Source organism: Diceros bicornis, chromosome 31, assembly GCF_020826845.1.
Source record: "Diceros bicornis minor isolate mBicDic1 chromosome 31, mDicBic1.mat.cur, whole genome shotgun sequence".
Classification (NCBI taxonomy): domain Eukaryota; kingdom Metazoa; phylum Chordata; class Mammalia; order Perissodactyla; family Rhinocerotidae; genus Diceros; species Diceros bicornis.
The window spans coordinates 15,524,094-15,545,546 of record NC_080770.1 but is presented as its reverse complement, the minus strand read 5'-3'; the positions used below and the strand labels follow the sequence as shown (position 1 = coordinate 15,545,546).

The 21,453-nt window shown below is 35.4% G+C and overlaps 1 protein-coding gene and 1 pseudogene across 1 annotated transcript; both read right to left on the bottom strand.

Annotated features, from left to right (window-relative positions):
* Nucleotides 1-6,513: 6,513 nt before the first annotated feature.
* Nucleotides 6,514-7,461, bottom strand: LOC131395580 (olfactory receptor 5B3-like). The gene has a single exon (XM_058527437.1). The coding sequence runs from the start codon at nt 7,456-7,458 to the stop codon at nt 6,514-6,516; it is 945 nt and encodes a 314-aa protein (XP_058383420.1). The 5' UTR covers nt 7,459-7,461.
* A 12,673-nt stretch (nt 7,462-20,134) lies between these two features.
* On the bottom strand, nt 20,135-21,121 carry LOC131395331 (olfactory receptor 5B3-like; annotated as a pseudogene).
* Nucleotides 21,122-21,453: the final 332 nt, after the last annotated feature.

Below are 21,453 nucleotides of genomic sequence, written 5' to 3'. Positions count from 1 at the left end.
AATTTTTACTGGAATTTCTATCTAGAGCAATTACACAAGAATAAAAGAATTATAAGGCACACAAATTGGAAAGGAAGAAGAAAAACCATATCACATTCAGATGATATAATCTTATATATAGAACATCCTACAGAATGTACAAAAATCTATCAGATGATAAACTTATTCACCAAACAATAAAGTGTTGTGCTTACATACACTAGCAATAGACAGTCCAATAAGGAAATTATGGAAAAAAATACGTTTACAACAGCATCCAAATGTTAAAATACACAGGAATAAATTTAACCAAGGGGCAAAAAAATTGTACACAGAAAGTGCAAAACAAATTTCCGAAATTCAAGAAGACCTAGGTAAATGGAAAGACATTCTGTGGTCATGGATTGGGAGACTTAATATTATTTAATGACAATATGGTCCAAAGTGGTCTACAAATTTAACGTAATTGCTATCAAAATTCTAATTGCCTATTTCCAGAAATGGAAAAGCTATTATTGAAATTCATAAGGACTTGCAGGAGAACACAAATAGCCAAAACAATCTTGAGAAAGAAAACAAAGTAGGAGGACCCACATTTCTTGATTTCAAAACATAATACAAATCCAAAGTGGGCAAAGCAATTTGGCACTGCCTTAAGGATAGAGACTTAGAAGAGTGGAATATAATTGACAGACAAGAAATAAACCCGTATATCTATTGCCAGTTGATTTTTGACAAAGGTATCAAGCCCTTCAAAGAGAAAAGAATTGTCTTCAACAAATGGTGCTCAGACAAGTGGATATTCACAAGCAAAAGAATGAAGTTGGACCCCTACTTAGCACTATGCACAAAAATTAATGCAAATGATCAATGACCTAAAAACATAAAACCATTAGAAAATATGGGCATAATTCGAGACCTGTATTTGGCAATGGTTTCTTATGTATTAAACCAAAAACAGGAGCAAAAAAAGGAAAAAGAGACAAACTGGACTTCTTCAAAATTACAAACTTTTGTGTAACAAAGTACATTATCGAGAAAGAAAGAAAACTCACGGGCCGGCCCGGTGGCTTAGCTGTTAAGTGCGCACGCTCCGCTACTGGCGGCCCGGGTTCGGATCCCTGGCGCGCACCGACGCACCCGCTTCTCTGGCCGTGCTGAGGCCGTGTCCCACATACTGCAACTAGAAGGATGTACAACTATCTACTGGGGCTTTGGGGAAAAAGAAAGGAGGAAGATTGGCAATAGATGTTAGCTCAGAGCCGGTCTTCCTCAGCAAAAAGAGGAGGATTGGCGTGGATGTTAGCTCAGGGCTGATCTTCCACACACACACACAAAAAAAAGAAAAGAAAACTCACATAATGGAAGAAAATATTTGCAAATCACATTTCTAATAAAGGCTTAATATGCACCATATATAAAGGACTCATGTAACTCAACAACAGAAAAAAAAACAAACAGCCCAAGTGAAAAATGGGCAAAGGACTTGAATAAACATTTCCCTAAAGATGATTTACTAAAGGCCAATAGGCACATGGAAATATGCTCAGAATAGTCAGTCATTAGATAAATGTAAATCAAAACTACAATGAGATATTATTTTACACATGTTAGGATGGCTATTATAAAAGGAAATGGAAACTAACTAGTGTTGGTGAGAATGTGGATAAATTCAAACTCTTGTGTATTACTGGCGGGAATGTGAAATGAGACAGTTGCTGTGGAAAACAGTTTAGTGGTCTTCAAATTTTAAACATATTGGGTCTGGCCCAGTGGCGTAGCGGTTGGGTTTACATGCTCCACTTTGGAAGCCTGGGGTTCGTGGGTTCAGATCCGGGGGGCGAACCTACACACTGCTCATCAAGCCATGCTGTGGTGGCATCGCATATACAAAAAATAGAAGAAGATTGACATAGATGTTAGCTCAGGGCCAATCTTTCTGAAGCAAAAAAAAAGAAGAAGATGGGCAACAGATGTTAGCTGAGGGCCAATCTTCTTCACCAAAAAAATAAAATGTTAAATATATAATTTTCACATGAACCAGCCATTCCCCTCATAGTTATATGCCCAAGGAATGAAAACAGTTCATCAGACAATACTCGTACACAAACACAAGTATTCATGCTGCATTACTAACAATTGTCAAAAGAAGAAAACAGTTCAAATGTCCATCAATTGAGAATGTATGAACAAAATGTATATATATATATGGTATATATAAACAATGGAATATTATTTAGCCGTAAAAAGAAATGAAGTATTGATACATGCTACAACATGGATAAGTCAAAAAACATTATACTAAGTAAAAGAAGTCAGGCATAAATGGTCATATATTATATGATTCTATTTACATGGATATATCCAGAATAGGTGAATTAATAGAGATTGAAGGCAGATTATTTGTTCCCAGGGGTAGGAGGCCTTAATGAGTACAGGATCTTTGTGAATGAAAAAATTTTGGAATTAGATAGATGTGATGGTTGCAAACATTGTGAATGTACTAAATACTACTGAATTGTACACTTTAAAATAGTAAATTTTGTTATTTACATTTCATATAAATTGAAATGGGAGAAGGAGAGGGAGATTAGACAATAAGAGAAGAAAATAACATGACCACAAAGGCGGGGATTAGATTGACACAAATAAAACTAAGGAATGCTGGCAGCCATCTGAAGATGAAACATACAAGGGACAGACCCTCCTCCTAGAGCCTCTGGAGACTGATACTTTGGTTTCATCTCAGTGAAACTGATTTCCAACATAAGGCCACCTGAGCTGTGAGAAGATAAATGCATGTTGTTTTAAGCCCCCAGTGTGTGGTAATTTGTTACAGCAACCATCAGAAACTAATATAAACTCTTTGTTGTTTTAAGCCATTGGGTTTTCAATTTAATGTGTTACAGTAGCATGACCTAGCATGTTTTGTTGTGTTCTGTTTTTACAAACAGATGATGAGTTTTTCTGTTCAGTTCCTCTTATCATTCATTTGCTCGTTAAAATCTTTTCCTGAGACCAACTCTGAGCTAGCCTTGCGTCTCTGTTGGTGAACAAATCAGAAATTGTTCCAGTGTGTATAGAACTTTTATTCTAATGAGCAAGACAAATCAAAGAAGTAAATACACACAAAAATGAATATACAATATATGTTTTGATCAGTAGTATGAAGGAAAAGATGATAGAGAGAAAAATTTGGGGGCCTAGTTAATAGTGAGGAAGTTGGCCTATGTAAGTTTATTCCTACACTGAATTGCAATTTTATTAGACACTCTTGAGTTCTACTAGGGAATAAACATTAGATTCTGAGAGTACATAACTAAAACATCTTTGGTATCAAAGTGTCCACAATTCAGTAGTACAGCTAAACCTGTAAAAACAAATCAATACAATTTATCAGTGTTTTAATAGTATATGGAGAATGTTGACAAAGCAGAGGATGAAATGAAAGAAGGATAGGAAAATGAACGGAAGGGAAAGGATACTAAGATATTTTGAGCAGCTATTCTGTTTTAGGCACTGTGCAATGTTCTGGCTCATTCAGTACCCACTTAATTTAATTCTGTGAGAAAGACATTAGTTTCCCCAGTGGAAACCACTTAAATAACTTGCCTTATAACACAAAGTTTGTTTGGAATGGAATTCAAATTGAATTTCTTCTGTTTCCAAAACCTGTGCTAATTTTACTTGTGCTACCCATTTTAGTTATGATTTGGAGGCTGGGTGAGGATTCACAAATAAATAATCATAGAATTAAATTGTGTTGGAGAAATTTGATAGTTTTTCCAGTATATATCACCCGCCCAACCCCAACGGCATCCAGATTGTCATGAGAATCTCTCTATATCAGTTAGGGTAAATAATACTGGCTGCCATGTAAGCAAACTCCAAAATTGCAATGATATGGCCATAGAGGTTTTTCATGCTCTTACATTGTTCAATTAATTGTTCTGTGGGAACTTATAAAGAGATTCAGTGACCCATGTTCTTACGATTTAGTGGTTTTTTCATCTCTTGTGGTCTGCATCCTCTCCATCCAGCTGACGATAAGGAAAGAGAAGGGGCAGAAGACGACACAAGGAGTTTCATGGGCCAGACTTAGAAGTGGCACATATGACGTATCACATTTCATTGACAAGAACACAAGCACGTGGCCACAATCGACTGTATGAAGGATAAGAAATAGAGCCTGCATATATTTCCAGCAGTAAAAAGAAAATAGTTTGGAAAATAACTAACCAGTCTTTTCCATTGTAATGCTTGTGATCATCAAATACCCATTTTATACTTCCTCCCGCACAGAAAATTTATAAACTACCTCCACCAGGGAGACAACCTAAATCCCAACTTATCAATATATAAGTTCAATGTTCAGGCTATCAAAGAGGTTAAGTGGTCCTCTCCACCCAGTCCAGATGTGATTTCTTGTTGTCTAGCAACTTATGCACTAAAAAGAAAACTTAGCTCATTCTGCATTCACACCCAGTAAATAATGCTGGACCAGAGTAAAGATAATTAGCCAAAAACCTCCTATCCATAACAGAAAATAATGGAAGATACACAAGATTTCAGTTTAGAAATCTTATTGAATTGACATTATGAAGGTCCTTCAACTCTGGCGATGTGAAATATTTCTTTATGAGACTCTGATTTTTCTGTCTGGGGAAAACTCCATTTTCCACTATGCAGGGTCCAATCTCTTAAATGTTTTGTTTCTTACTCATTATCCTTCATTACCTCTTCTGAAGTATATCAAAGAAAAAGCTAAGTCCAATATAAAATTAACAAAGGAAGTTTATTCATAAACTTGCAGGAAGGGAAACCATCTTCTATCACCTTCATTTCAGCAGAAGTGTAAGGATGTTACAACAGAGTGTAAGTTCAGTGGTAAAACAAATAAATACTGAGTCAGTGTATGATTGGTAAACATTTTATTCAGATGTGACCTTGGGAAGTGGGAAATATATCCTAATTGACCTTCAGATATATTTGTCAGTCCTTGATGGGCTGCCAGTGGGAATGCAAATGGTTTGGAGAATTTCAAAAGAGGAAGGATTGTTCAATGTTTTTGTTGTTAGTGTTGTCGAGTCAATTCTGACTCCTAGCAACCGTGTATACAACAGAGCAGAACCTTGCCTAGTCTGATCTTTTGAGCCAACCTCTCACCTTCCGGCACCATATCAGAAAATGTTTCACTGCTATTCATAAGGTTCAGAAGTGAGAGTCCAGGTCCCTCTTCCTGGTCTGTCTAGTCTGGAAGCTCAGTTGAAACTTGTCGACCACAGGTGATGCTGCTCGTACTTGAAATACCAGTGGCATAGCTTTCAGCATCACAACAACATGCAGCTACCACAGTGTGTCAACCGACAAACAAGTGGTGTGATTTCCTGACTGGGAAACAAATCCGCCATACTGGTGACAGCACCAAATCTTAACCACTAGACCACCAGGGCTGGCTGTTCAATGTCAGGGGTGGAAAATTTTTTGAGACTGCCGATTTATTGCAAAGGTTGGAGTCATTATCCACCAGATGTTAGAGAGTATTCTCCCCTTGATGTTGGTAGTTTTTACAAGTTATTTCCACCCATACAACTTGGAATTTGTTGAGTATTTTAATGCTCAGTAAAATAATTTTTAAATAAAAATTCAAAGCTTTATTTACATAAAACAACCAGATTAAGCTACTGTTTGCAGAGAGTTTCCATTCAAGTTGAGGGATATAGATGAAGAGGTGAACAAATAAATATAAGAGCTGAATGTTGATAACAACTATGAAGAATGAAGCAGGCTGAGGAAAGATGGTCCAAGAAGAATGGAGTGACTATTATAAAGCAATTCAGGGAAGGCCTGTATGACTTCCTTGAGCAGGTAACACTTAACCAGCAATCTGAAATGATTGTGGGAGTATCACAGGAAGAGGAAACAGCAAATGCAAAGCTTCTGAGACAGGGGCATGTGTGGAGTTGTCCAGGAATAGCAGGAAATCAGTGTAAATGAAGTGGGGTGAATGGATAGGAGAGTGATTAGACATGATATAGCTCAACTAAAGCATCAACAGTGGAAGTAATATTTCAGAGCATTTCTGCTAAAAAAAGAAAATATCACTATTAATATCAGTGTGTTATTTTTAACATAATGTGAAGAGTTGTTAGTCATAAGCTTAAGGCAAAAAAATGACTTAATATTCTCCCCACTTTTATCTAATATGGCATTTATCTTTTAGAAATTGTCACATTCTTTCTCTTACCAAAACACTCAGTAATGACTGAAACATTAATTTATTAAGATGCTATAATTATTTATATCTGGATAAAATGTTCCCCCAAACCACATATACTTTATTAAATAAATTTTATTAAAAATAGTTATGATATTTTTTTGCATTTTGGATGCTTGGACCTGTTCCCCAAACTAAAGAAATAAATAATATTAGATAAAATTTTATGTTCTGCTACCCTACATGGCCATGAACATTGAGTTATGACATGGAGTAGATCTAAGAGGGAGGAAATAACTTTTGTGGATTCTACATCATTAAAAGACTGAACCCAGAGAATATTTTGCTTTGTCACTAACCTTCTTGAATGCATTCTTGACCTCTTTGTTCCTCAGACTATAGACCATAGGGTTCAGCATGGGGATGAACATAGTGTAAAACACAGATGCAATTTTGTCTATGTCCATGGAATGACTGGAGCTGGGCTGGGAGTACATGAAGATAATAGTCCCGTAGAAGATGGAGACTGCAATGATGTGGGAGACACAGGTGGATAAAGCCTTCTGATATCCTACAGCTGAGTGCATTTTTAGGATGGTGATAAATATGAAAATATAAGATATGATGACAATCAGGAGAGCGAAAAGGACATTGAAGCTGGCTACATAAAGAACAACCAGCTCACTTACATACCTATCAGAGCAAGACAGAACCATGACTGCTGGAATATCACAGAAAAAGTGATCAACCACATTGGGCATACAAAAAGAGAGACAGAATGTGTCTCCAATGTGAATAGCAGCATTCAGAAAACCAAAGACATAAGAGCCTATGGCCAGACGAGCACACACACTTATCGTCATGGTGGTGGCATAATGTAGGGGTTTACACACTGCTGCATGGCGGTCATAGGTCATAGAGGCCAAGAGGTAATTTTCCACAGTGGCAAAGACTGAGAAAAAGAACATCTGAGCAGCACATGCATTGTAGGAGATGACCTTGTCTCCTATAAGGAACCCAGACATCACCTTTGGAGTGACTGTTGAGGAGTAACCAAAGTCCACTAAAGACAAGTTACTGAGGAAAAAGTACATGGGAGTGTGGAGATGAGAGTCCAGCAGGGTCAACATGATCATCGCCAGGTTCCCAATCAGAGTGATGAGGTAGATGAGGGTGAATATTATAAAGAGTGGAAACTGCAGTTCTGGGGCATTGGTTAGTCCTAGCAAGACAAATTCTTTCACCTCTGTATTATCCTCCATGGATGTGATTTGAGAATCATGAGATGCTGTATAGCAAAAAGAAGTAAAGGAATACACTGATGAACAAAAAACAGTTGCACAGAAATTGAAATGTACAAGCATTATTTTATGATAGTAATAATTTATTCTTCAATATTCTCCATTTCTAAAGCATGGGCATGACAAACACAACTTAGTGATACTTATCTAAATAGTAACAGACTTTTGAAGATGAAGGGTCTTTATGGATCACTTTCCCAACTTCTTGATTTTGTGTATGAGTCAAGTGAGCTCCAGGAAGAGATAATGAGTTGTCCAAGTTCAGGTGCCTGGAATCAATCCACTTCCTAAATCAGATGTTTTGAGTCTTCTAACAGCTTACACTTCCATAGTGTTCACATGCCAGGTGATTTATATGCATATGTTCATTTAATCCTCTTATCAACCCTATTAGATTGATTAGTTATTTTTCCCATTTAAATATCTGGTAACTTGGCAACAGAGATATTGAGTAATTTATTCAAAATTACACATGTATTAATGGACAAAGCCAAGGTTTAGACCCAATCAGAGTGGTTCCCAACTTAAATGCTGTTAATGAATTTGAGTTGATTTTAATTTTATTCAACTCACATTTAATTGTCTCTATTGCACTGAACTTAATGCATGGAGTAGCATAGGTGAGTAATTCACAAATAAATGCATAGTACCTGCAGTGGGCTAAATGTGGCATTAGAGGCATGTACAACCAACAAAGCCACTTTTGAAGAGAAGGTAAAGCATTGGATGTAAAAGCTTTGGCTCTGAGAAGACTTGCGTATGCATTCACGTGTCAGCCCTACCATTTACTACCTGGGAGAAACTGGTCCTAAATTAATGTATCTGGGTCTCATCTTATCCATTATTAAAATGAAGGCGGTGTTGGGACCTACCTCAAGTGATTATTGTAAGAGTTAAAAGAAATGATGCATAAAAACAGCACAATGTGTTTAGTTATAATATTATTATGAGTATAGGGTGATGGTCTCTATGTTGGTTTAGGAAAAGGAGGTGACAGATGCAAATGGGTGAGTTTTAAAGTAGTTGCCTTAATCTTTCAATTATCTTTTCCTAAATACTGTCTACTCAGATATTTTTTATTTTCCCATATTTCTCACTCTATCTTCATGGAGTGTCAATGATTTTGCATGAGAACGCAGGGATCTTCAAGTCCTCTTTTTCTTAATACTTTTCCTGAGATCCACATTTTAGCTTGTGTTGAAGTACTCCTCTTCTATTAAGATAGAATGAGTCTAAGAACTCATTTTTACTGTCATTCCTATCAACACTTAGCTGGGTGAGTCTAAAGACTCATTTTTACAGCCATTTCTATTGACACTTAGCTGGATCAAAGATAGTCAGGTATTCAGGGATGAAAATTCATAGTTGGTGGGTTGATACTAATCTGCAGATCTATTAATGAGAAAGCACAAATACTGGTATTTTCGATTGAAATCTTGTAAAATATCCATTCTTTGGTAACCATTATTCTCTACCATCTTCCTCCTGGGCCCTAAACACATTATTATACATGTCTGACCCTTAAATTATTTGTGTTTGTCAACATGTCACCATATAATAATATAAGTTTTATGTATATATTTGTTTTTAGTGCTATCAAGTGGATTCCAATTCCTAGTGACGCTGTGTACAGCAGAGTGGAATCCTGCCTGGTATTTTTGTGCCATCCTCTCATCTTCTGACACTACATTAGACAATGTTCTGCTGCTATTCATAGTGTTTTCATGACCAGTTTTTTTTTTTTTTTTTTTTTGTGAGGAGATCAGCCCTGAGCTAACATCCGCCAATCCTCCTCTTTTTTTCGCTGAGGAAGACGGCCCTGGGCTAACATCTGTGCCTATCTTCCTCCACTTTATATGGGACGCCGCCACAGCATGGCTTACCAAGCAGTGCGTCGGTGCGCGCCCGGGATCCGAACCAGCGAACCCCGGGCCGCCGCAGCGGAGCGCGCGCACTTAACCGCTTGCGCCACCGGGCCGGCCCCTCATGACCAGTTTTTTAATAAATGTTTGGAAAGTTCCTGCTTCTTAGTCTGTCTTAGTCTAGAAGGTCTGCTGAAAGCTTTCCACCATAGTTGACCCTGCTGGTATTTGAAATATCGGTGGCATAGCTTTCAGCAACACAGCAATATGCAACAGCTATAGTACGACAACTGACAGACATGTATATAGACATCTATATATACACAAACATATATCAATTGCTATGTTCTGTGATGACTAATAGATATCCTGAGGCTAGTAAAGGCTTAGACTTACTGCTTATATGTAGTTTGTGTCATAAGTGGAGAGATAGATATGTAGATAATAGATTATACTGATGAATGATAGATGGGTAGATAGGTAGATAAGTAGAAATAGAAGAGGAGGAAAGGATATATATTTTATATGCACACGTATTCCAATTTACAGTTAAGAAATTGAGAGGTTATGTGCTTTGTTAAAATTCCACACCTAATATCAGATGTTTAACATACAAATTCATGTCTACCCGATCCCAATACCTGTTCCTTTTGTCACTGCATTGTCAGATTTTCTCAATCAGCAAGTAAAGAAAGGTTTGTGGGGAAATGATAGTGAAATGATAGTGAAAATAGAGTAAGGATCTTGGTAGCTTCTTTATGATCCTTCTGGAGTATAGAGTATTATTTCACTCCGGTTAGCAGTCCCTTCAAAGACAAGTCAACACACAATAAACAGGAGGAATTTACCACCTACTCAATCAAAGTATCACCTATCACAGATTTTTGCTGTCCTTTTAAGGAAAACAGCATGGAATTTCATAAATATGAAGTCTACTTTCTGCTGGTTAATATGTTTTGCATTTGAATGCTGTACTTATGCCAATGCTTCAGAAAAAGTGTTCAAACAACCAGATATGAGCTCAAACACTCATAGAAGATGAAGTTTTCCCACTGCTTATGCATCAATTACATTTTTCACTAAAGGTGTATGTTGAATATAGAAACTTACCTTGCTCTTGAAAAGAAGGGAAGGACAATCCAGAACTATGAGTCTTAAATCAGATATTCATCCATAGAAGAAGGTGTAAATAATATAGGAGAAATTCTCTCTCATATACTGGTCAAAAGTTTCCAAGGTCCCTGAAGCATGAAGAGATGGAGAAAAGATCATTAACATGGAGCTAGGAAGCCAGGCTCTAAGTATTGCCTTCATCATGGATTTTTCTGTTTACTCGGAAAGTTATTTATCATCTACTGATCTCAGTTTCCTTGTGATACAGAGATAATAAAATTATTGTATCTTCCACATACCTTACAGAATTGTATCTGTGAATAGCAAATGAGGGTAGATATTAAAAGACTTGAGTCAGCGTTTAACTTTTCAACATAAATCAATTTAATTTTTATCTTAGGGTGTTTTCTCTACCTGTGGTTGCAAATTCACTGCAAATATCAGTTTGGGGAGAAGCTGGTGTATACTAAAAGTATATATCATTTCAATAAATGATGACAAAATTGGCTCTGCTCAGTTTGGTCCTTTTAAAATAATATCATGCAGAGTCATGATGAGATTTTGAAGTCTAATAATGAGAACAAAGAGAAAATTGTACAGGCGTGGAATTCTCAGGAGAACTGAGCCCCTGTGAGAGCAATCACTTCTCATCCCACTTATACAGGCAAAAAACAATTAAACTGTGTGCAGGGACATAGTTTGATATGTTGGGTAGCATATGTATTTGTGGTCTTGCTGTGTTTTCTATTTTTACCCCACTTTTAAAATTAAGGTGCTTTTTATATATGTAAAAAGTGGTTTTGTTTAACTAATTTGCATTTATTGTGATTTTTGATATTTGAAATACATTTCTAAAAATTGTTTTCTATCTGCCACAATTTTTATTATGTTTTTCTCCTTTCCATTATTTTAAGTGTTATAACTGAACATTAGGCTACTAGAAATTTTAAGAAATTTATAAATAATATACATATTTTCTCTTGAGTTTATAAAAAATAGAAAAATATGACATATGTGTCCAGAGAAATGGAGATTAAATTTTGCCTTAATTCTGATTAGTCAGTTCAAAAGTGCTGTTCAGATCTGCAGGCAGACGGGCTTCTTTTCTCCTCCAAATTACCCTCCTGTGACCAATGCTGATAGCACTCTACATAACTCTCCTTGGTGCTAATTGTCCCTATGCAGACCAATGCTCACCATGAAAAAAAAAAAAAGTCTACAACTTTTAGACTGAGGGCTTATTTTACTGCAAGAGTATGTTTAGCTGTGTGTGGGCCATTTAATGTATCTGGTGGCAACCACCATTAAATGTCAGAAAAGTAGAATGAAAAATACCCCAGATTCCCCTTCTTTCAGGTGGTACAACTCTAGTCATATTTTACACATTGTTTCCAGTACAATTGAGCCTCAGTTGTGCACAGATATTACCTACTTACTAATGAAACCATGTATTGGCCTCCTTCCTTTCCTTGTCTCCATTTCCCACTATCCTATCAGTGCTTTCTGCTGTTAACTCTCACCTGAACTACTTGAATTCAAGTCACTGATTCCAGAGGTCTGCTTCTGGGGAATCTCATCTAATATGTATCCTTGATTATAGATGTCTCCTTCACACAGGCAGGGCAGATCCCGTCCCATTATCCTTATCACACAAAGAGAGAAGGACAGAATGACGAAAGACACCCTTGCTGCAGATAAGCAAGACCAAAAGAGAAAGAGAAAAGTAAAAGAACAAAATATGCTCTATTCCTTCTTCCAAATTCCTCAATCTGGTATATTGCATCTCTTCTCTCTTACTGAAACACTTTCACTCCTGCAGATGTGGAGAGCAAATTAACTTTTGATTTTTGTATATCTGATAATGTCTTGATTCATCATCTCATTCAAATAGTAGTTTATCTGGCTATAGAAATATGGAATATTTATTTTGCCTCAGCCTTTTTAAGATATGTGTCTACTTCCTGCTGACTTTTTTTCCTTTTTTCTAATAAGTCTGATGCAAGTCTGATTATTATCACTTTGTTTCTTTCTCTGGTATGGTAAAAGTTTGTCCTCATCCTTTTTTTCCCACTTGCACAACAATATGATCTAATACAAAAAGTGTAAATGTGTTTCTCAGAAATTAGTGTGATTCTTCAAATGGGGCTTAAATTTCTTCAAGTTGCAAATTTTGCAACATTTTCTGTTTGAAAATTTATTTTGTCCTGTTCTCTGTATTCTTTCCTTACGGAGTTCATACAACAGTATGTTGGAGTTTCTCAATTTATTCAGCCTGCTTCTTAAATTGTCTTTCGTGTTTTTCTTTCTTTGCTCTCTAAGCTGTATTTTGAATATTTTTAAGTTCTAACTTCTATTGATTGATAAAATACTTTATATAAAATATATTATTTTATTATATTTTAAATTTTATTTATATTTTATTATATTTTTATATTATAAATATCATATATGTAGCTTTTTAATGAGAAATTTTAAGTTCACAGCAGAATTTAGAGGAAAGTATAGAGATTTCCTATATATCCCCTGCTCCTACACGTGTGTAACCTATGCCATTATCAAGATCCCCCACCAGAGTGGTACATTTACAACTGATGCACCTGCAATGACACACCACAATCAGCCAAAGTCCATAGTTTACCTTAGGTTTCTCCCTTGGTTTTGTATCTTCTATGATTTTGGACAAAGGTATAATGAATTGTATCCATTATTATAGTATCATACAGATGATTTTCATTGACCTAAAAATTCTCTGTGCTCCACCTATTCATCCCTCTCCTCCCTTGACCTCTGGCAACCACTGAGCTGTTTACTATCTACATAGTTTTACATTTTCCAGAATGGGATATGGTTAGAATTATACACTATGTAACGTTTTCAGATTGGCTTCTTTCATGTAGTAATATGCATTTAAGTTTCCTCTGTGTCTTCATGGCTTGATAGCTCATTTCTTTTTAGTGTTGGACAATATTCCATTGTCTGGATGTATCAGTTTATCAATCTATTCACCTACTGAAGGACATCTTGGTTGCTTCCAAGACTTAGCAATTATGAACAAAGCAGTTCTAAACATCCATGTGAAAATTTTTGAATGGACATACATTTTCAACACCTTTGAGTAAATACCAAGGAGCAATCGAAGGATAGTATGGTAAAAGTATGTTTAGTTTATATGAAGCCAACAAACTGACTTCCAAAGTAGCTGTACCAATTTGCATTCCCACTAGCAATGAATGAAAGTTCCTGTTGTTCCATTTCCTCACCAGCGTTTGATATTGTTAGAGTTCCAGATTTGGGGCATATAATAGATGTGTAGTGTTATCTCATTGACGTTTTAGCTTACATTTCCCTGATGACATACAATGTTCAGTATCTTTCCATATGCTTATTTGCCTTCTATATATCTTTTTTGGTGAGGTATCTGTTAAGGTCTTTGTCTCTCTTTTTTAATCAGGTTGTTTTCTTATTGTTGACTTTTAAGAGTTCTTTGTGTATTTAGATAACACTCCTTTATCAGATGTGCCTTTTGCAAATATTTTTGCCAAGTTTGTGGCTTGTATTCTTATTCTCTTGACAGTATCCTTCATAAAGCAGAAGTTTTTAATTGTAAGCAAGTCCAGCTTATCAATTATTTCTTTCATGGATTGTGTCTTTTGTGTTGTATCTAAAAAGTTATCACTGTACCTACGGCCATCTAGGTTTTTTCTATTTTATTGCATAGGAGTTTTATAATTTTGTATTTTGAATTTAGGTCTATGATCCATTTTGAGTTAACTTTTGTGTAGGAGGACAGGACTGTGTCTAGATTTACTTTTTTACATGTCAGTGTCCAGTTATTTCAGCATCATTTCTTGAAAAGATTATCTTAGGTCCATTGTATTGCCTTTGCTCCTTTGTCAAAGATCAGTTGCGTACATTTATGTAGATGTATTTTTGGGCTCTCTTTTCAGTTCTGATTATCTATTGGAATCTTTGCCAATACCACACTATCTTGATTATTGTAACTTTATTGTAAGTCTTGAAGTTGAGTTGTGTCAGTCCTCCAACTTTATTCTTTTCTTTCAATATTGTGTTGGCTATTCTGGGTCTTTTACCTCTCCACATAAACTTTAGAATCAATTTGTCGATATACACAAAATAACTTGCTGGGATTTTGTTTGAGACTGCAATGAATCTGTAGATAAAGAAAAGAAGAACTGAAATCTTGACAATATTGAGTCTTCCTATCCATGAGCATGGAATATCTCTCCATTTATTTAGTTCTTTTTTGGTTTGTTCATCAGCATCAGAGTTTTGTAGTTTTCCTCATTAGATCTTGTATATATCTTTCCAGATTTATAACTATTTCATTTTTGGGGTGTTAATATAAAAGGCCTTGTGTTTTTAATTTCAAATTCCACTTGTTCACTGCCAGTTTATAGGAAACAATAGAGTTTTCTATATTAACCTTGCATTCCTACAACTTTGCTATAATCACTTATAGTCCTATGAGGTTTTTTGGTCTATTCTTTCGGATTTTTTATGTATGTTATCATGTCTTCTGTGAACAAAGACAGTATTTATTTCTTCCTTCCTAATTTTTCTCCCTTTTATATCTCTTTCTTGTCTTATTGAATTAGCTAGGACGTCCACTACAATGTTGAAAAGGAGAGATGCAAGGGACACCATTGCATTGTTCCTGATGTTAGTGAAAAATCTTCTAGATTAAGAATTGCCAAACAGAAGCAACCAAGGGCACTTCTGAAAGAGAATGGTGAAGCGAACTGTGTTGCATCACTAAACTGGAAGAATATTCAGTGATAAAATAGAATATTATTGGTTTACACATCAATACGACTAATCTAAAGTGGACTTTAACATGAAAGAAACAAGACCTAAAGTCTCCATATTGTGTGATTCCAGTCATATAACATAGGGATGAAAAACCCTCAATGATTTCCATGAGTTGGGGGAGTAAGAAGTGATTGTCTATAAAAAAGAGGAAAGGGAAATTTTAGCATGATACAAGTATTCTCCATGATGCCAGGCTGGTGGACACATGACTCTGCATTTGTTAAAACCCATAGAACTATACATAGCAAAGAGTGAAAACTAATATATACAAATTATAAAGAATCAGCCAGGAGCACAGGAGAATCCCAGGAGTGAACACAGACTATTAAAAAAAATCTAATTGTACTACAAATGTATAACTTGACTTCACTGAAAGGATTTAGGAAAAAATGAGCTGACCTAAGTAATGTTGCAAAACAGTGTGTTCATTGCAAACTGCAAGGCTAAAAATAAAAAAACTATAAAAAATATACTATACTTTAGTTACTAAAGTTGTTTCTCACAGGTGTATAGATTAACAATTATGGAACTCTGCTTTACTTGTAAACTGGAATCACACCAATAAACTAATGAACAGGGATTGTTGAGAGCCAAGTTTCTCACTATCAGTTATGAAAGACACAGATAAGAAAGGGGGAAAGTTGGGATGAAATAGATTAAAGTTAGAGACAGCAGTATGCACTCATGTTTAACTTAACATAGATATGATGGACAGGTATAGAAATAAGTATTATTATGAATATACACAGACTACATAGATATGTACCTCCTACTTCTGTTGACAAGACGGCCTAGAGGCAACACTCCACTATCAGCAAGTACACTCAGCATCCAAATCTTGGCTTTAAAATACCATTCTTTAATAAAAGAAAGGAGAGCTCTTTGTAGAAATAGTCAATTCTGTGATAGGAGTAGGGAAAATACAAGTTGATCCTAGAGCATTGTGCAGTACCATAAAGTAAGGAAGTGCTCAGAAAACAAAAAGATGAAGCTATGTCAAAGGGACAGAGAAGCAAACTGAAAGAGCTTTGAATGGGGGCAGTGGAAAAATTTGAGCAAAAAAATAAGTAACCTAATATTGGTTATTACCCATAAAATAAAATAAATAAATTAGAACATATTAATATAAATAAATAATTGAGTAAATAAATAATTGAGGGAAAAGAGACAAATCTTGGTAACAGGAAAACTCCAAATAAGTTATTTAAATATTGCCCTCTTCAGGTGATGGAGCTTAGTTCTCCACCATCTAAAGTGCGAGCTGGGCTTAGTGACTTATTTCTAAGAATAAAGTATAGAAAAAGGAGGGAAAAGTAATTCTACAAAAGGGAGAAAACTTGCAAGCTTTATCTAGCACTTGTGATCAAGGTTAACATCGTCAGTGATAATTCATGTTGACAGCATGTACCATTGCTATGATGTGACAAGAAGAACACTTCACCTTAGTGTTATTACTCTCTAAAAACTATAACCTCATTCTAATCATGAGAGAACATCAGAAAATCACAGTTGAAGGACATTCTATGAAATACCTGACTAGTACTCCTCAAAACAGTCAAGGTCATCAAAAACAGAGAAAGACAGAGAGCTTGTCACAGACTAAAAAAGATTAAGGAGACATGACAACTAAATGCAGGAAGAGGAAAAGAATATTAGTGGAAAAACGAATGAAATCTGAATAAAATCTGAAATTTAACAAATAATATTGTACCAATCTAGGTTTCTTAGTTTTACAAATGTACCATAGTATTACAAGATTACATGCCAAGGAAAATTAGGCGAGAATTTTGTTAGTTTCTTAGAGCTGCTATAACAAATTACCACAAACTTGGAAGCTTAAACAACACATATTTATTCTTTCACAGTCTGGAATCCAAAAATGCACAATCAGTTTCCTTGGACAAAAATCAGTGTGTTGGAAGAGCCATGCTCCCTCCATAGACCCTAAAGGACAATCTGTTTCTTGCCTCTTCCATCTTCTGGCGGCTGCTGGCCTTCCATGGTTTGTGGTCACATCATTTCAATCTCTTCTTCTGAGGTCACGTTGCCTACTCCTTCTTTATCTGTGGTCAAATATCTCTAGTTTCTTCTTATAAGTATACATGGGAATGACTTTATGGTCCACACAGATAGTCTCAGATAAAATCCTTAGTTTAATCATATCTTTACAGTCCTTTTAGGCCATAAGTTAACACTGGAACATTCCAGGAATTAGGATGATCTTTTGCAGACTGCCACAAGGTTACATTGAACATTCTACACTGTCTTTGAAAATCTTCTATAACTCTCAAATAATTCTAAAATTAAATAATTATTTAAGATAATAATTAGAAATGGTTCCCAAAGGAGAAACATCACCATAAAGGTAAAAGTGAGTATTTGTGTTATATTACACTGCCCCTTAATTCCAGCATGAGAATATTAGCATAGTCAGGCATAATCTTACAAATATTGAAATAGTGAAGCATCTTATCGTATAGAGATAACAAATTAGACAAGGGTACACATTTATGTGGGTAGTTTTTGTATAGCATGGAGCTCCCCGAGGATCAAAATTAAAAGCACAAGGATTGTGCATTATACCAGCATATTGAAAGCACATTATCTTTGTTATTGACAGATATCTTCATGTTTATATTCTATATAGATATTTAGAATCTTTTAAATTATATTTCATATGTACGAAGTAATTTTCAAAAATAAGATACTAAACCTTTAAATAATCTGATATTTAATGTCTTTTTATGATTTACTAAATAGTATTTATTTGATCTATTACTTGCCAGTTAATGAGACATCACTTCTAAGTAAAAATTATGAAATAGTTTCAGATGATTCTCTTGATTATGGAATCCAGGAAATCATTGTGTCCAAACACTGGAGTGTAAGCAGTGAGTGAGAATGTAGGTAAAAATATTTCTGCAAGGCAGAAAGTCAGCTGTGCTTCTTGAAATGCACGATGCATCTATCTAGAAGGTTTACATTATGGATGATACACTATAATCATCAATGGTTTAAAGATTCAACATATTGATACAGTTGGACTCAAAGTTTAATTATTTTACTCATTCATTTAACAAATATTTATTGAGACTCTACTATGAAATAGACACTCATGCATCTACTGAGGATCCTGTTGCAAACAAAGATAAAGCCACTGCTTTCACAGAGTTTAAATTCTAGTTGGGGAAGATAGATAACAAATAAGTGAACAAATAAATTTACAGTAGATGATGGTTCATAAGGACTATGAAGAATAACACAGACTGAAAGGCTAGTGTGCATGGCTAGTAAAGAGTGACTATTTTATAAAGGTGGTCAGGAAAGAAACCTATCATAGCATACATTTAACCAAAGACCATAATGGAATAAGGAACATTCCACACAGGGAAGAGCAAGTGCAAACACCCTGCAGCAGGAACATGTTTGGAGTTTGTCAGATTATGAAGAAATGGGAAGAAAATCAGTGTGAATGAAGTAGGGTAAAAGAACGGGGGAGTAGCTGTCCATAGATGTGTGGGTTTATTTCTGGGCTTTCGATTCTATTCCATTGATCTGTGTGTCTGTTTTTGTGCCAGTACCATGCTGTTTTGGTTACTATAGCTTTGTAGTATATTTTGAAATCAGGGAGTGTGATACCTCCAGCTTTGTTCTTTTTTCTCAGGATTCCTTTAGCTGTTCGGGGTCTTTTGTTGTTCCATATAAATTTTAGGATTCTTTGTTCTATTTCTGTGAAAAATGTTGTTGGAACTTTGATAGGGATTGCATTGAATCTACAGATGGCTTTAGGAAGTATGGACATCTTAACTATGTTAATTCTTCCAATCCAAGAGCACGGAATATCTTTCCATTTCTTTGTGTCTTCTTCAATTTCTTTCAGCAATGTTTTATAGTTTTCCGTGTACAGCTCTTTCACCTCTTTGGTTAAGTTTATTCCTAGGTATTTTATTCCTTTTGTTACAGAAATAGAAGTATAATGATGTACACTTGAAATTTATACAATGTTATAAACCAATGTTACTGCAATAAACAAAAAATTTAAAAAAATTTAAAAAAAGAGAAGAATGAGGGAGTAACAAAAGACAATTTAAATCAATAAAAGTAAACATGAAATACCAACATTAACAATTTCAAAGTATTGCCAGAAGCAAAATATACAACATTATTGGTTTTCAGTGAGTTTTTCAATAGTGTGAAAGTTGGTAGTAACATTTGAAGAAATCGAAAAATATTTTTATTATTCCTCCATTTTTCTTATACTCTGGCTATAGTATCCTTTTGAAAATTGTAATACGAGCATGATGGTTCTATAAAATGACTCAGTCAAGACAGAAATATTAATTCAAGATGCTATATATGTATCTCTTGAAAAAATGTGCCCCGAAAAAGCACAAAATTTTATTTAATAGTATATCACTTTTATTCTCAAATTAGGAGTCTTAGAATAGCATTCAACTAAATAAAAAAAATAGACAAATTTATATTCTAATACATGAATTAAATATTTAAATTATTATTATTATTGAAAATTTGCATGATTCCACTTAATTCTGGCAAATTTCCCACTCCAATGAGTATGTATCCTCATGGGGCACATACATGCACTTTGTTCATGGTCTCATTTGTGCCCCTATTTTACATGTATTTGTATCGATGTGGTAGAAAAAATGCATGTAGAACAAGCGAATAAACTAATATCCCTAATAAGGTTTTAGACAAGCAGGCCCCAAGACGTCTTAGCCTTCTTGTTTAGGTGTTATATTTCTGGTCATAATATTTCCTTTTTTCAGGGCAAGAGACTTTTGAATAAGTAAGAATATCACTTTAGGAAACTAATTTCGCTGTGGCCTTAATGAAACTAGGTTAATGCACATGTACAATGTTAAAAATTGTAGTCCTAAAGACAATTTAGCCTCTAAAACAACCTTTGTGAATGTACTGTTGAGCTCCTTGTGTCTCAAGCTGTAGACCACAGGGTTGAGCATGGGGATGATCATACTGTAGAACGCAGATGTTATTTTGTCTGTGTCCATGGAATGACTGGAGCTGGGCTGTAAGTACAGGAAGATGATAATTCCATAGAAGACAGAGACTGCAGTGAAGAGGGAGGTACATGTTGATAAAGCCTCCTGGTATACTGCAGATGAGTACATCTTTAGGATGGTGATAAATGTGAATAGGTAGGATATCTAGATAATCAGGAGAGCAAAAAAGACATTGAAGCTGGCTACATAAACAAGAACCAGCTCACTCACATGCCTATCGGAGCAAGACAGAGCCATGACTGTTGGAATATCACAGAAAAAGTGATGGACCACGTTGGACCCACAGAAAGAAAGACTGAATGTGTCTCCTATGTGGATGGAGGCATTTGGGAAATTACAGATATAGGAGCCTATGACCAGACTTGCACACACATCTGTTGTCATGGTGGTGGTGTAATGTAGGGGTTGCACACTGCTGCGTAGCTGTCATAGGCCATTGAGGCCAAAAAGTAATTTTCTACAGTGGCAAATGCTGCAAAAAAGAACACCTGAGTAGCACATGCATTGTAGGAGATGACCTTGTCTACTGTAATAAAGCCAGTCATGACTGTGGGAGTGACAGCTGAAGAGTAACACAAGTCTACCGGAGACAGGTTACTGAGGAAAAAGTACATAGGAGTGTGGAGATGAGAGTCCAACAGAATCAACATGATAATTCTCAATCAGAGTGATGAGATAGATGAGGGTGGACATTCTAAAGAGGGAGACCTGCAGTTCTGGGTCATTAATTAGTCCTAGGAGGATGAACTGTGTCACTTCTGTACTGTTCTTCATCAATGTTGAGAATCACAAAATGCTCTGTGGTTATGAGAAGATAGAAACAGAGTGATAAGCAAAGAAATTTAAATTGAAAATTGTACGTACAATAATTATTATTTCCTTATAGCAATAATGTGCATTTCAAGAGTATCCAGGTAAAAACGGGCTTGACAACAAAACAGTGCATTAATTATATATAGATTTACATATCATTGAATCTGTAGGATCTTCATGGATCATTTCCTCAATTTTTAAAAAATTTATTTCTGTAAACTTACATATATAAAATTAAATAAGTTGATCAATGACTTGTCCAAAATGAATATATTTGCCAATTCACTTTTCCC